Source organism: Dipodomys spectabilis, unplaced genomic scaffold (genome assembly GCF_019054845.1).
Source record: "Dipodomys spectabilis isolate Male_0828 unplaced genomic scaffold, ASM1905484v1 ptg000318l, whole genome shotgun sequence".
Classification (NCBI taxonomy): domain Eukaryota; kingdom Metazoa; phylum Chordata; class Mammalia; order Rodentia; family Heteromyidae; genus Dipodomys; species Dipodomys spectabilis.
In genome coordinates, this window is record NW_024870995.1 from 2,055,525 (window position 1) to 2,071,281 (window position 15,757).

General features: G+C 62.1%; 3 protein-coding genes across 3 annotated transcripts; all 3 read right to left on the minus strand.

Moving 5' to 3' along the window:
• Positions 1-4,687: 4,687 nt before the first annotated feature.
• Positions 4,688-5,694, minus strand: Foxl1 (forkhead box L1). The gene has a single exon (XM_042702293.1). It carries the CDS (start codon positions 5,692-5,694, stop codon positions 4,747-4,749), a length of 948 nt encoding a protein of 315 aa, XP_042558227.1. The 3' UTR covers positions 4,688-4,746.
• Positions 5,695-5,846: 152 nt separating this feature from the next.
• On the minus strand, positions 5,847-7,668 carry LOC122127956 (proline-rich protein 2-like). The gene is made up of 4 exons (XM_042702269.1): positions 7,303-7,668; positions 6,933-7,236; positions 6,106-6,292; positions 5,847-5,994 (listed from the first exon to the last, which is right to left on the minus strand). The coding sequence occupies exons 1-4, from the start codon at positions 7,666-7,668 to the stop codon at positions 5,847-5,849; spliced, it is 1,005 nt and encodes a 334-aa protein (XP_042558203.1).
• Positions 7,669-13,420: 5,752 nt separating this feature from the next.
• Positions 13,421-15,574, minus strand: Foxc2 (forkhead box C2). The gene has a single exon (XM_042702273.1). It carries the CDS (start codon positions 15,572-15,574, stop codon positions 14,126-14,128), a length of 1,449 nt encoding a protein of 482 aa, XP_042558207.1. The 3' UTR covers positions 13,421-14,125.
• Between the last annotated feature and the right edge of the window lie 183 nt (positions 15,575-15,757).

Genomic DNA, 15,757 nt, shown 5'->3' on the forward strand with positions numbered 1-15,757 from the left:
GACTGCACACACACAGCGAGGCTGCACACGCACAGCGAGACTGCACACACCCATGAGGCTGCACACACACAGCGAGACTGCACACACCCATGAGGCTGCACACACAGCGAGACTGCACACACACGAGGCTGCACACACCCATGAGGCTGCACACACCCATGAGGCTGCACACGCACAGCGAGACTGCACACACCCATGAGGCTGCACACACACAGCAGCCTGTCCCAAGTGGAGGGTGGGGCAGACCCAGCATTGCCAGCGTCATCGGGTACCACACCCCGCAGAGCTCAGCCAATTTAACTCTGTCTGTGACCTGAGGCGGGAGACTTGCTTACTACTCCTGTTTTATAGATTCAAAGTGAGGCAGGTGCTGGTGTAATAAACCACCGCGTGCCACTCGAGACAGCTCTGGGAGGCCGTGGCGAATACAGCTGCACCGGGCAGGTGACAACAGTAAAGAGACAGGAGGGGCAGGGGGCTTTGCCAAGGTCAGGCCTGGACTGGTTGCTGGGGCTGGCCTTTCCCTGAGCCTAGACACCCCCACCCCCACAAATAGCTCTTGCCCTTTGACCCCTCCATGAGGGCTTCCTTTCTGGCCATACCCTAATTCTCAGGCCTGATAGGAAAAAAGAGACTGAGGCCAAATCTTTGCCCCTCCCCCAGGCTGCTGCGTGTGCGTGCAGGGAGGGAGGGGGGGGGAGCCTGAGCACCAATCCGAGCTCACGTCCTCCTGCATCTGACCAGCATGCCATCTGGAGGGATGAGCCCTTACCCACCCCATCCCACCCAGACCACGCCCCTCCTACTGCCTGTACCCAGGCAGTGGCATCACCAGCCCTGAGCCTCTGGAAAAGGAGCAGCAGAGCAATTGATTGGCCATGTGGCTGTTGAGGCTAATTTTATTTAATTACCAGATACTTGTGGCCTATTTTTTGGGGGGAGGGGGTCCGGTCGTGGGGCCTGAACTCTGGGCCTGGGCACTGTCCCTCAGCTCTTCAGCTCAAGGCTAGCGCTCTACCACTTGAGCCACAGCGCCACTTCCAGCTTTTTTCTTTTTTGCTTATGTGGTGCTGAGGAATCGAACCCAGGGCCTCAGGCAGGCATGCAAGGCAAGCGCTCTACCACTGAGCCACCTTCCCAGCCCATGTGGCCTATTTTTTAAATGGCTTTAAATGCCTGTCAAAAGAATTTTAACAAGCTGGCACTTCATTTTTCAATCATACGCTGTGCTTTTACTCTTTGTATTTTATACTCACTGAAATGCAGCAGAGTTCCATCCCAGCCACCATGGAGACGGGCAGTGTGCGAGACCCGTGTTCCTGGCTTTTCTCACCCGTGGTTCCTTGATCTATGGCAGGCGGGCTCGGCTCCCAGCCCTGTGGTCGCTGCACCGGCTGATCCCTTAACCAGCCCCAGCAACCCCTGCCTCTCCCTGCCACACGGGGAGGTTACCGCGGCCTCCATTTCAGAGAGGCATGGTTCAATCTGAGAATAACTAACCAGAGCTGCTCATGTTTGAGACTCTTAGGGTACCACAGGGAGCGGGGACGCCCTTAGCTTCCACAAGAGCCAGAGACTCTTCGAAGCCAGGCGAGACAAGTTCTCAAAGTTGATATATCTGAAGATTCCTCTATCCCTGGCCTAAACAGAAAAACAGTTGAAAACCATAGAGAAAAACCGAATCTTTCAAATAGTATCAATATTTGGGGTAGCACTAAAGGACTAGGCCCTTGGCCCAAGTCCCACGCATGTCCAAGGAGGGTGAATTTCTGAGAATGCCCACAGAGCAGACAGACGTGTGTAACGGCACACACGCACACACCTGCATGCAGATGCATGTACATGCTCATCATGAGGCTGGCTCCTGTCGTTCCCACATGACCGGTGGGGGAGGGGACTGAGCCTGGGGTCCGGAGGAAGCTGGGGGTGCGGCTGCCGGCCCTCCCAGGCCAAGTGTGCTCCTGGCTCACCCTAAATTCAGACTTGGTTTAACGGAGTAGAAACCCTGCCTGGGTCCCGCTGAGGCGTCATTTTGAGCCAGTTCTAATCAGGGAGGCTGGATGGTTAGGACCCAGATTCTGTCTTCGTGTTCGGTGGGGAGCTGGAAGGTGTCGCACAGCCCACCCCACCCCCTGCTCTCGACATCTCAAAACCTGGAGACAGGCTCTCACCAAGTGCAAACCGACTCCCGAACTTGTCTGTGCCCATAAGCGCTTTTCAACACCTTTTAAAAGATTTATTATTACCGTACAATGCCATCTTCTCAAAACAGCAGGTTTTCGCTTTACGTTTTTTTATTCTTCCCCCCCAAAAAATCAGTTGTCACAAATTAACAAAAGCACATAGGGCAGCATATTAAAGACAAAAAAGGAAAAGTTAAACATCCCACCTGGCAGAATTTCTCGTCCTGTCTCCCCAAATCCAGAGGTGTCCCCAGGGTCTCCCCTGAAGCCCCATTCCCTGACATTCCCTGACTCCCGGGCCAGGCGGAGCTCCTCTGCCGAGACACTGTTTGTTTATGCCCTCGGTAATCCACTGAACCAGTCATGGAGAGGTTAATGAAAAAACAACTCATATGCAGGAGGCTGAGAGTTTGGGATAACAAAGTATCCCTTGACAGCCCTTCTGCTACGTTTTAAGTTAGCCACAAGGAGCCCAGGACTCACCATGTTGGGGTGCGGGGGGAGGCTTCTCCGACATTCTACAGCTCTCCGGGCCTCTCCCCGGCCGGGACAGAACCCATCCCAGAACCCACAACGCGCCAGGAGCACACAGTTCAGTGTGGCGGTAAGGGTGTGTTTCCAGAAGGCCAGTGCTGCCTGCTGGTGTTGTGGTGACCAGGCCTGCAGCTGGGGGCCCTCCTTGTACGTGGGCCCAGCACTCACTGGCCCTCTCCCTGGTTCACAACCATTCTCTGCAAGTCCTGAGGACCATTTTTTAAAGTTATTTTGAAGCCCCTCCTCAGCCTATCCACAAGAAGTCATGACAATTTGTGCCTTTCCTACACCAGATCAAATCAAAGGTTCAGACAATCAAGATTCAGAACCAGAGCTCCCAAATTCAGCCTGGGAGGGCTTGCCTCAAAGCTGGATGCCGGGCCGAGCTGTAACAATCAGTTTCCTTAGCCTGATCTTTTCTTTCTTTCTTTCTTTCTTTCTTTCTTTCTTTCTTTCTTTCTTTCTTTCTTTCTTTCTTTCTTCTTTTTTGGTCCATCATGGGGCTTGAACTCTAGGCCTGGGTGCTGTCCCTGAGCTCTTCAGCTCAAGGCTAGTGCTCTACCACTTGAGCCACAGCACCACTTCTGGTTTTTTCTGCTTATGTGGTATTGAGGAATTGAACCCCGGGCCTCATGCATGCAAGGCAAGCGCTCTACCACTGAGCCACCTTCCCATTCCCAGCCCCAACCTGATCCTTCTTGCTTGCTGCCACACACTGGACTTCCAGATACTGTGTGTGTGCATGCTGGTCCTTGGGCTTTGAACTCAAGGCCTAGATGTCTGCTGTCCCTGGGCAGTTTTTCTTGCTCATAGCAAGTACTTTACCACTTGAGCCACAGATCCATTTCTGGCTTTTTGCTGGTTAATTGGAGATGAGTCTCATAAACTTGGCTTCCCAGGCTGGCTTCAAACCACGATCCTCAGATCTCAGCCTCCAGAGTAGATTACAGGCATGAGTCATAGCACCAAGCTCCAGACACCTCCTTAAGGGGTTATTTCACGTCGGCCTGGCAGAGCTGGGAAGGCGAAGCGTGGGTACAGACTGCGGATGGAGGTCTGAGCCGGGGATGTCTGCGAGAACTCCACCCAGTAGTGACAGGCACCTACTGCCAACGCCAGCGAGCTTGCTTGCTCTGCCTAGCTTTACCCCATGTCTATCTGCTTCCAGTTTGTTTCCAACAACCTCACCACACCATGTGAGAGAACGTAGTACAAACCAAGCCTGGACCTCAAAAGGTCAGACATTGTCTGAGGTGCACCCCCCCTCCTGCTCACCCTTCCCTCTGCCTCTGAAATCTGGGGATCCCCTTCAGAAGAAAAGGCTGGACTCCATCTGAGTCACAGATGCTTTGAGTACAGGGATTAAAGCGCTACCATAATGTGACAAAATGCCGTGCGATATAGATACTCCTTACTGGAAGCTGCTAAGTGGCCGGCCCGAGAGCCAAGGTCAGGGCAAAGAACAGCGTAAGGGCATCGTACTGTCTCCACAGAAATATAGTGGGCATCTCTGCCCGTTTTAAACAACAGCTTACTGCTCTCCGGGGCTCTCAAGCTTCCACCTTAACCAGGCCCTACCTACGCTGGAGAATCTGAACGACCGGGGTCACCGGGTACCACCCCCCCACCCCGGCCCCAAGACCAGACTATTGGGACAGATCCTGTGGTGTCCACCCACTGTCCAGGCCCAAAGTCAAGCCTGACCCACAGGGCATCCACAGACCGCAGCTCCAGGTGGAAACGATGGCGGCCACATCCGGTCTGTAGGGTCCCAGTGTGACCTGTTGTGGGCGGTGGCAGCTACACCTCGGGGTGGCCTGAGATCCGGGGGTCCTGCTGGGGCCTGCGGAGAGTGTGTGGCCAGGACCCTGCTTCCTGGAGCTGGGGAGGTGGGCTTGGGAGGAGGCCGGAGCCCACCTGAGCTTGATAGCTGCCCAGCAGAGACCATGGGAGGAAGGCTGCGTCCTTCACTGGCGTCCAGCCGGTGGGCCCCGGGCCTGGGCAGGAAGGAGCCCGGCCCCCCGGGGCTTCACTGGAAGGGCAGCAGGGTGGCGTCAGGGATTGGCAGCGGGAAGTAGGAGAGGAAAGGGATCCCCAGCTGGTAGAAGCCACCCTGGACGTGCGGGTCGAGCATCAGGGAGGCGTTGAATGGTGGCCAGAGCCCGGGGCCGGCAGCCAGAAGCGAGGTGACCCCCGGGGGCGCTCCAGACCCGGGCTTGGCGTCCCCCAAGGCCTCACCCCGGCCGGCCGGCTTCTGGCCCTGCCTCCCGGACAGGATGCTGTCGATGCTGAAGCTCGTGGACTTGTCGCAGCTCTTGGGGGAGCTGCGGGAGTCGGGGCGCAGAGGGGACACGGGACGCGCCAGCGCGCGGACCTCCCCAGCCGCAGCCCCCGCGCCGGGCTCCGGGTCCGACCCGAGGAGGGGCGTCGGGCTCCGGGGGCCTTCCGGGCGGGTCCGGGGGCGCGCGGGCCCGGGGAGCCGCGCGGCGCCGGCCGGCTCGGGCTCGGGCTGTGCCCCAGCGCCCCGCGCGCTCCCCGGCTCCGGCTGCGGCTCGGCGCGGCCCGGCCTGGGCCTCCGCTTGCGGCGCCGGTAGTTGCCGTTCTCGAACATGTCGGCGCAGCGCGGGTCCAGCGTCCAGTAGCTGCCCTTGCCCGGCCGGCCCTTCTCGCGCGGCACCTTGACGAAGCAGTCGTTGAGCGAGAGGTTGTGGCGGATGCTGTTCTGCCAGCCCTGCCGGTTGTCGCGGTAGAAGGGGAAGCGCTCCATGATGAAGCGGTAGATGCCGCTCAGCGTGACCCTCTGCCCGGGCGCGTGCTGGATGGCCATGGCGATGAGCGCGATGTAGCTGTAGGGCGGCTTCTGCGGGGGCTCGGCGCGGGCGAAGGCCAGGGGCAGCGCGGCCCGCTCGGGGCCGTACAGGTAGAGCAGGGGCGCGGCGGCCAGCGCGGCCGGCCGGGGCCCGAACGGGTGGCTCATGGCGAGCGGGGCGCCCCGCGCGCGCGGCCGCCGCGGGGCTCAGGGGCTGCGGGCCGCGCCGCACGCGCCCTCGCCGGGAGCCCGCCGCCGCGCGCCGCGGCCCGCGCGCCGCATGGCTCCGGAGCCGGGCAAGGAGGGCCGCGCGTTTGCTGTTATATGTTGACCTCGCGCCGGAAAGTAAACCGTCTCCGATAAACAGCCGCCGCTCGCGGCCCACCCACAGCCACTCGGGCCCGCGCCGAGGACTCCTCGCGCTTCCCCTCCACGTGGCTCGCCGATGCCCACCAATCGGTTTCGGGGCTATTCCCTCATTTGTTTATAGCATTAGTCTGTTGATAAGTCTGCCCACCCAAGTCGAATCAAGCTGTGTTTATTTGGAAAAATTTCCGGGCACCCAATATATAAACGCACGGATCTGATGTTTGAAATATCACGTCCACCCCTCGGCGCTGGGAGCCGCGGCCCCGAGGCAGGATGTGGACGCTCGCGGGCCCTGCCCCCTCCCCGGGAGGAGGGCCGCGGTGGGGCCGGCGGAGGGGCGCGGTCCGGCCCGTGGGAGCCCTGCGGCCCTCCGCCGCCCGCAGAAGGGTCTTTTCTCCTTTGGGGGCCGAAAGGGGATGGGGAGATGGTGGGGATGTGATGTGGAGGTGGTGGAGATGTGGAGATGGTGGAGATGTGGAGATGGTGGAGATGTGGAGACGGTGGGGATGTGATGTGGAGGTGGTGGAGATGTGGAGGTGGTGGAGATGTGGAGACGGTGGGGATGTGATGTGGAGATGTGGAGATGTGGAGACGGTGGAGAGGGCGGAGATGGTGGCTGTCCCGTCCAGTACCGGGGAGGGGAGTCCTGATGGGAAGGGGTCCGGCCTCCAGGAAGATGCTGAGTCACCGGAAGCAAGCGGAGCCCGCTCTCCCCGGCCGTCGACCCCGGGACATTCCCCTTCCCCGTCCCAGGGCAGGCCAGGCCTCTGCGGGAAGGTGGGGAGTCCACTGAAGGCTTGAAAACGACGTGGGGGACGGAGCCCAGGGCTTGGCCCGGCGGAGGGGAAGGGGCGCGGGCGGCGGGCGCATTCGTGCGCTGGTCTGCGTTAAGTTCCCGGCTTTCCTGTTTACAGCAGGGGGAGGGGGAGGGAGGGCAACCTCCCAAGTGCGCGCAGCTGGCCGTGCTGACCGCAGGGAGGCCGCGCGCCCGCCCGCGCCGTCGGGGGGGGGAACAGGGGGGGACACCGGGACCACACCAAGCCTCGAGTGGACATCGGCAGGGACGCGGGTTCCGTGGGCGCCCCCCACAGCGGGCACACAGGTGACCAGCGCCCTGCGCGGCATCTGCGGTCGGCGAGGGCCGCGGAGGAGGCCCTGGGCGGCGCGAGGTCCGCGCGCGGAGTGGCCGGCTGAGGCCAGGCCGCAGTGGGGAGGGGGGTCCTGCTGCTGCCCCAGGGAGACCCCGGGGAACCGAGCGGGGACCCGGATGTGGGCGCCCAGGGAAGGCGGGGCAGCACCCAGTCCAGAACGCGGGGCGCGGGGCGCGGGGCGGTCCGAGACCTGCGAAACAAACGGTCGGTGAAAGGTCGGAATGCCAACGGAGGAAGTCACCACCGGCCTACAAACCGGTTCGGGCCGCCGGCCCCGGGGATGGGGGGGGCGGGTTGCGGCCCGGCCCGGGGCTCCTCCTGCGCCCAGGTCCCGGGGCGGGACGTTCGCCTCCGTGTCCGCCCCGCGCCCCGCCGCGCCCCCGGCCGCAGCGCGCTTCCTCCGAGAAGGCCACCCGGGGTCCGCGCGCCGGCCCTGCGCGCGCCCGGCCAGCCCGTCCCCGGCTCCCCGCGGGAGCCCGGCTGGGACCCGCGGGACGGACACCGCTCGGGCCGGGCCGCGAGGGTGGGCGGAGCCGCCGGGGCGCGGCGGGACCCGGGGCGCGGGACCCCGGGAGTGGGGCGCGGGCTCCCGCCCCACCCCGGGAGGAGGAGTCGCCCGCATTTCCGGGGAGTGCGCGGCCCGAGGCCCAAAGCCGCGGCGCCCTCGTGCGGAAGCCGCGCGGCGGCGAGGAGACGGGCGGGGCGCGGGGCGGGCGGGGCGCGGGGCGGGGCGGCCGGGACACTGGGGAGCAGGCGCCCGCCCCGTCCCGGCCTGGGAAAGCCCGGGGCGGCGTTAGGGAGCCGAGGACAGGTGCGGCCACACCGAGTCCGACAAGGGGGGACGGGCCGGCGCTGTCCTCCCCGCAGCTCCGTCCTCCCGCACCCCGTCCTCCCCGCACCCCGTGTCCTCCCCTCACCCCCCTCCTCCCCGCAGCTCCGTCCTTCCCGCACCCGTGTCCTCCCCGAACCCCTCCTCCCCGCAGCTCCGTCCTCCCGCACCCCGTGTCCTCCCCTCACCCCCCTCCTCCCCGCAGCTCCGTCCTTCCCGCACCCGTGTCCTCCCCGCACCCCTCCTCCCCGCAGCTCCGTCCTCCCGCACCCATGTCCTCCCCGCACCCCCTCTCCTCCCCTCACCCCCCTCCTCCCCGCAGCTCCATCCTCCCGCACCCCGTGTCCTTCCCGCAGCTCCGTCCTCCCGCACCCCGTGTCCTCCCCTCACCCCCCTCCTCCCCGCAGCTCCATCCTTCCCGCACCCCGTCCTCCCCGCAGCCCGACAACACGGGGCGAAGGCGGGAGTGTGGAGCGCACCGCACGGCTCGGGACTTCACCCCGGCGACTCTGAGCGGTTTCGGGCGGACTGGACTGCGCTTTTCCCCACAGAAGAGGGATGGAGGGGACACCGCCGCCGTGCCCCCCCCGCGGGGGCTCTGGGGTTCACCCATCGCACAGACGGCAGCGCTGAGTGCGCGCCCAGCGCGCCCCAAGCGCGAGTCGGAGGCCGCGGGACCGGGCCTGGCGTGGCCAGGGTCTGCGGGGACGAGAGCGCGCGCAGCCGAGGAGGGAAGGGAAGAGACCTCACCGACGGAGCCAGTGACGATCGGGCTGTGCGCCACCCCCAGGGCCCCGCCAAACCCAGAGGAACCCCTCCCCTCCCTGTGGGAAGAGCGGAAGGCCCCCCGAGCTGGGGACGGGGTCCTCTGTGGTTTCTCCCGGGTGGGGTCAGCCCCGAAGGTCCGGAGAGCCGGGCCTGGGCAGGGCTTTCCAAAGGGCACACTTATTTATAGCTCACCTTGTTCCCCGAAATGACGGAAAGGCTCCAAAAGAGGCAGTTAGGGCACACCCTCTGCCCTGCCCAAGCCCAGCAGCACACGGAGTCCATTGAGACCGGGGAGCCTTCCTGCTCCCCTTCTCTGGGGACCCCTGAGCGCTGGCAGCCTGTCGATCGCACGGGGCGGGCGTTGTGCTGGTGGGGCTCCTGTGACCCTCTTACACGATGCTTTTATCAGCTGATAATCTGGCCCAGAAAGCTTCTAGTAACAGGGAGAAGCCGCAGGTACCTGCCACTGGTCCTTGACCCCTCCAGTGGGTACTAGGGACCCGGTTTCAGAGAGAGCCTCAGCTGAAGATGCCTGGGGCAGAGGCCTGCAAGGAAGGCCAGGCCCAGGGCTACCGCTGTGAGGTCAGAACGGTCTCTCAGCCATCCTCACAGCTGCCCCGAGGAGGTGGCCTTTCAGGGACAGCCCTGCTCAGCAGCCACCGCTAGCCAGTTTCATCTCTTACAGGGATGCTGTTGTGTGGTGCACACAAGCTCCAGCCCCAACACACAGTCACCCTAGCCTGACAGCACCTGAAGAGACACACTCTCAGAGAACCAAACTCTGATTTCTTTCCTGTTGAGCAAGAACTGTTGGCAGGATTTACAGGCGGGCGGAGCCTTCCCAGACTGGGGGCGGGCCCTGGTGGGGGACGATGGCTGCCAGCCTCCACAAGCCCCCTTCTTACATGCCTATGTCAAAAAAAGCAAACATTTCAAACGCCTTGACTGAGCGGAGGCCACGGGAGAAAGAAGCAGGCAGGGAATCTGCTTCGCAAAGTTTGGGAAAGCATTTCAAATATGTGCTGCGAGACAGCATCGGGGAGGAGGGCTGGCCCAAAGTGGCTCCGACCCTGTCTGCCCCCCCCCCCAGGAACCCAGGAACCAGGCCCCGGACCACCCCATCCCCGGTGGATCTGCCTGTGGCACAGAACCTCCAACCCTCACCTACCCAACCCCAGACCTGCAGTCAGTCGGAAGAGTCCAGCGCAGGCCCAGAGACCCCAGTACCTCTCCAAGACTTGTCTCTGCCCAGGCATTAAGATACATCTTTTCAGCCTAGCACTGGTAGCTCACGCCTGTAATCCTAGCTATTCAGGAGACTACGATCTGAGGATCATAGTTCAAAGCCAGTCCGGGCAAGAAAGCCCATGAGATGCTTATCTCCAATAAACGAGCAAAAAGCTCAGTAACTCAAGGGTAGAGTGCTAGTCTTGAGCAAAAAAAAAAAAAAAAAAAAGCTGAGCACCCAGGTCTTGAGTTCAAACCTCAGTAAAGATCCCTCCCCCCTCCCCCCACAGTCACAGGGGTAACAGGAAGCTGCCAGCCACCACCCCCCACTCGTGTGGACATGGGTGAGGAGTGGGAAAGAGACTCCTCTTCAGGGGTGAGCTGGAAACTTCTTTCTGCTTTCCCTTGGCACTCATCAGCCTCTCCGGTGCTGGCACAGACTCGACAGTGGGGTGAGGGGGATCCTGAGGGACTCCACCCATCTGACTTCTGATTTGGGGGGTTTGGGGGGGGGGTATGGGAGGGAATGCAGGAGCCCCAGTTGTAAGGTCTAGAACAACGAGCATCTCTGGCCACACCTGGTCACTTCACAGATTTTTTTAAATTTATTTAATGGCCAGAGAAGGGAAGAGGCTTGTTCAAGCTAAAATCTGCTCTCCGAATTTTTACTCCAACGTTTGAGCAATTTTCAGGACACAAGCCACTGCAGAATCTGCCTCTGCGAGGACACGTCCCCGAGCAGAGGCCGGGGTGGGGGTGGGGAGCACCTGGCAATCCAAGATGGCCTCCCCGGCCTGCCTGTCACGGGCGGCTCTCTTCCTGAAAGTTCTGGGCTTGGGGTGTCACTCAAGAGCCAAACAAAAGGCTGCCATCGTAGAGGCTAATCTAGCCACAACCTTCCAGGCTGCAAACGTGGCTCCTCACTGCCCAACAGCCCTATCGAAATTACACTCTGAAGCCGGCAACTAGAGGCTCACACCGATACTCCGAGAGACTGAGATCTGAGGATTGCAGTTTAGAGCCAGCTCAGGCACAAAAGTCCATGAGACTCTTATCTTCAATGAACCAGCAAAATAAAGCGGGAGTGGAGCTGTTTCTCAAGTGGTAGAGCACCCGCCTTGAGCAGAGAGTGGGGAGGGAGAGGGTGAGAGGAAGGGACAGCATCCAGGCTCTGAGTTTGAGCCCCAGTTCTGGCACCAAAGGAATAAAAATGCTCTGATTCCTAACCACAGTGCACCCACCAAAAGCGGCTGGGACTGGGCAGAGGTGCTGCCGCACAAACCCTCTGCCCGAGCACCTGGCTGCTTTCATTTGATTTCAAATGTCTTTGCAGCTGCCCAGCGTGTCTCCTCATTGAGTCAGGAAGAAGGCACGTAGATTTCTTACCTGGCTTTGTACAAGCCATAGTTACGCGCTGAGTGTGCAGCCCAGAGCACACACTCCGTCCCTTCTTCCCTCCCTGACCTCCTTTCTCCTTTTCCTGGAATGCCAGAGACTTGCCCACCAGCGGGGGTATGGGATTATACAAGGCACAGAGCAGCCCCGGCTGGGCAGAGGCCGCCTGCCCCGCCTGCCCCACATGGCAGGCAGTCTGTAGCCTCTTGGCTGTGTTCTCAGCGTGTGGCTGGGGGAGAGGTGGCCATCCCTGGGCCCTGAGACAGCTCTGAGCTGAGCTCTGAACGGGGCAGCAGCAGCAGCGGCACGCAGCACCGGGGACCAGCTTCCGAAACTCACTGGGCAGCCATTCTGGTCTCCTTGGTCAAAGATTGTAGAGTCCTTTCAAGGGGATCCCCGTGCACCTGGCATGTTTTAGGGGTCGGGCTGTTCGCTCTCCTGCCCCCCCCACAGGTCTGGTAAGGCCCCATTACACCCCGAGTTGCCAATGCTGGCAGGGTGTTGTGGAAGGATGCGTTGCCGTGGCCTGTGCAGAATTGGGGAGAACCTTCATTAGCTGTCACAGTGACGATTTGCCCAAAGCCAGGGGCCCAGCACTCTACTGCAGGCCAGTTGTCTGTCCATCCCTCCTCTCTCTTGCTCTTTCTCTCAGGCAGGCAGGGTTTTCCGAATCTTAGGAGCAGAAGGAGTTTTCTGGGAGACCTTTTTGAAGCATCCGGACAAGGAGCAAACTAGCTCTCCTGGGACACATGGCTTGAAGAGAGCTTTGCAAAATGAAAACCTGGGTCTGGGGCCGCTGGGAGCTCTGCCACTCATCCCCACGCTGAGTGGACCTTCTTTCTCCATGTTCCCACCTCTCCCAAACCAACAGTCCAGGCCTGCCTCACACAAACCCTCCACCCGGCTCCTGCGAGTTCTGGGAAGGAGCACAGTGCTTGCTGGAAGTGTGAGCCAGCAGCCTCCTCCAGGAACATGGCTGCGAAGAAACTGCTTTGCACACTTTGCTTCAGACTCCCCCTGACTCTACTTCAAAACAGCACGGAAATAAAATGTCACTTAGCAATCTCCATGGCTCCCAGGCTCCTTTCCTTCCTCAGTGCCCAGCACCACCACCAACGCCAAGCCACCATCCCCGGCCTAAACCATCTGGTTCTACAAAAGCACATCTCACCTGCTGTGGTAGAAGCTGGTGACGCTCAACTCAGGTCCCCAGAGGGGACTCAGAGGGGCCCCAGCACAGGAGCTGGAGATTTCCACGGGCGAAACAGAGAAGACAGCACAGCCACCCAGCTGCACTTCACCAGACTGTATCGCTCTCAAACGTAATTTTACAAAGACATGCAGAAATCCGAGAGAAAAACAACTTCCCAACTACTTAACAAACTGCAAAGTTGACAAGAGTTAGACCACTAGCCGCGTCTTGGATTATCCGTGGTTTTTGAAGGGTAATAGGGTTTCACCTACGTTCACTGTCAGAGGAAAAGGGTTTAGAAATCAAATCCAGAGGTAGATCTTTGGAAATCTGCTTTTCATGGGGGGGGGACTGCCATCAACTCGGGAGGGTCCATCAGCCCCCTTTCCATCTCCTGGCCCATCTCGAATGCTCTGGAAACCTTGAGGACGGGCTAGGAAGTCTGCAGCTCAGGAAATCCAGGGAAAGCTGGCACATGGGTTCCCTTTCCCTTTCCCCTTCTTCTCTGCCGATGCCAGAGCTCTGGACAAGGAAGACGAGAATCACCCCTTTGTTTTGGCCATCGACATGCGTTTTGTACTGAACAATTGCTTTCATTACAGCTAGTGAGCCGCTCGGGTCCCTCGGACAGTTTTGTCCACCAGGGCAGTTTCTCAGATTGCACTTGAGAAAAGAAAAACACGGATCTCGGGGTGAGAGGTTATTGAGAGTGCCTCCACATCCATCTCTGGTCTCTGGATGTCTGCCTGGACAGGCACCTGTGTCCCCAAAAACAATCCAAACACGGGGGAATGCCACCCCAGCCACCTGTGTCCCCCAAAACAATCCAAACACGGGGGAATGCCACCCCAGCCACCTGTGTCCCCCAAAACAATCGAAACAAGGGGGTATGCCACCCCGAGGATATTTCTTTTTAGGTTTTGCTTTTAAAGTGTGAGAAGACAAACACACTGTCCAAACTTGGGCATAAAACCAGCATGGATTTATTTTAAGGTAAATACAACAATGAAGACCACGAAAGACAAACACGAATGAAGTTAATTTTTTTAAAGTTTTTGTTTTGTGTTTAAGGAATACTCGGGGTGGCGTCTACTATACAAACCGTCACGCTTCGTAAATAAAAAGTATCAGATACTTGACTTCTTTATCCACCAGTAACAACAAAAATAAATTATTTTTCTTGTTTTATCAAAGACCTCCAACTGGGAGAAGACGCGGGGGCTCTCCCGGTTCCTCCCGGAGGGAGGAGAGGTCTCTAGAAATTTTAATTTGGCGAAAATGGTCGGGCAAGATGAAAAAGGTTATCCAGTGAACTCAACTTTAAATATTATATTAATGGCTCTGAACAACAACAACAAAACAGCCTGCTTACAGATCCACGCTTTGTTTTTGGTGGTTTTTTTTTTGTTTTTTTTTTTTTTTTTTTACAGCACGGTTAGAGAAAATCATCACCACGCAGGCGGCGGTGCGGGGGCGCGGGAGGCCCGCGCGAGTCCGCAGGGGCCCGCTGCTCAACCTCCCACCCCGGGGCGCGGGGCCCCGGGAGGGGAGCGCTGCGGGGACTCGGTCCTCACCTCGGGGCGCTGGCCGGCCGGGCAGGGCCCCCCCAGGCCCGGGGGCAGCGGGTTACCTGCTGGCGTCCTGCGTCCTGCGCCCCGCGTCGGCCGCTCAGTACTTGGTGCAGTCGTACGAGTAGGAGGCCGCGTGGCGGTAGAGGGGCGGCGCGGGCCTGTAGGGCAGCTGGCAGGCGGCGCTGCCCGCCGGCGCCTCCCCGAGGCCCGAGCCCTCCACGCCCAGCCGGTGGGAGCTGAACATCTCCCGGACGCCGGGGAACGTCTGCTGCGGGGCCGCGAACGTGTGGCCGGGGAGGTGGCTCAGGTCCCCGCCGCCGTGGTTCAGGTACCAGGCGGCGGCCGGGGAGGCGGCGGCGGCGGCCTGGGGCGGCGGCGGGGCCGGCGGCGGCGGCGGCGCGGGCGCGTGGCGGTGGCCGTGGTGCGGGTGGCGGTGGTGGCCCGCGGCGGCCAGCGAGGCCTCCTGGCCGGCGGCGGCGAGGTGCAGGGCGGCGGCGGGCGGGGACGCGGGGCCGCCCGCGTGGTCCGACAGGGCCTCGTCCAGCGCGGGGGCCGCGCACACGGGCGCCGAGTACAGGCTCAGGGCGCGCACGCTGCACTGGTAGCCGCCGGCGCCCGGCGCGTCGGGGCCCTGCGCGCACGGAGGCCCGAAGGCGGCGGGCGGCGCGGCGGCGGCGGCGGCGTAGGGCAGCGCCAACGGCGGCCCCGCGCCCGGCGGCGACGCGCGCAGCGTCATGATGCTCTCCACGCTGAAGCCGGGCAGCCCGTTGGGCGGCGCCGCGGCCTGCGGCTCGGGCAGCGGGCCGTCGGGGGAGCCGGCGGCCGGGCTGCCCGAGGCGGCGCTGCCCGAGGGGCTGGCGCGGCGCGCGCGCTCGGGGCTCGGCGCCTCCGCCTTGGGCGTGACCACGGGCGGCGGCGGCGGCGCGGGCGGCTGCGCGGGCGAGGCCGCCTCGCTCTTCACCGTGACCGGCGCGGGCGCGGGCTCGCGGGGCGCGGCGCGCGCGGCCGGCTCCTCGCCGCGGCCCCGGGGCGCGTCCTTCTTCTTGAAGCGCCGGCGGCGGCGCAGGAAGCTGCCGTTCTCGAACATGTTGTAGGAGTCGGGGTCCAGCGTCCAGTAGCTGCCCTTGCCCGGCTTCTTGTCGTCGCGCGGCACCTTGACGAAGCACTCGTTGAGCGAGAGGTTGTGGCGGATGCTGTTCTGCCAGCCCTGCCGGTTCTCGCGGTAGAAGGGGAAGCGCTCCATGATGAACTGGTAGATGCCGCTCAGCGTGATCTTCTTCTCGGGCGCGTGCTGGATCGCCATGGTGATGAGCGCGATGTAGCTGTACGGCGGCTTCACCAGGTCCTTGGGCGCCGCGGGCGGGTGCGGGTAGGGCGCGTATGCGCGCCCTGCGCCCGCGCCGTACGGCTCCGCGTGCCCCGCGTAGACGCCCACGGGCCCGGCCACGCCGCCGTAGCCGCCCGCCGCACGGTAGTAGCTCTGCTCGCCCAGGTAGGGCACGGCGCCCAGGCCGGGGGGGTCGGGCGCCGCGTAGCGCGCCTGCATGCTGCGGCCGCGGGGGCCCGGCCCGGACGGCGAGCGGGGCGCGGGGGACCGGCGCGGGGAGCCGCGGGCTGCGGGAGGCGGCGGGGACCCGCCGCGAGCGAGGCGCCGCCGCCCGCGCCCGGAGCGAGCGCCGGCCTTCAGCGGACGGGGCGGGTCGGCATCGCGGACGTCGCGCCCCGGGCC

Excerpts from the sequence above, each read along its gene's own strand:
- LOC122127956 (XM_042702269.1), bottom strand. The coding sequence starts at position 7,668 with ATGCGGGCGACTCCTCCTCCCGGGGTGGGGCGGGAGCCCGCGCCCCAC. Across the intron at positions 6,293-6,932 it reads CGATGTCCACTCGAGGCTTG|GAGAAAAGACCCTTCTGCGG; the intron begins GTGTGGTCCCGG and ends CGGCCCCCAAAG. Across the intron at positions 5,995-6,105 it reads ATATTTCAAACATCAGATCC|CCCCGAAACCGATTGGTGGG; the intron begins GTGCGTTTATAT and ends ATGAGGGAATAG.
- Foxl1 (XM_042702293.1), bottom strand. The coding sequence starts at position 5,694 with ATGAGCCACCCGTTCGGGCCCCGGCCGGCCGCGCTGGCCGCCGCGCCC.
- Foxc2 (XM_042702273.1), bottom strand. The coding sequence starts at position 15,574 with ATGCAGGCGCGCTACGCGGCGCCCGACCCCCCCGGCCTGGGCGCCGTG.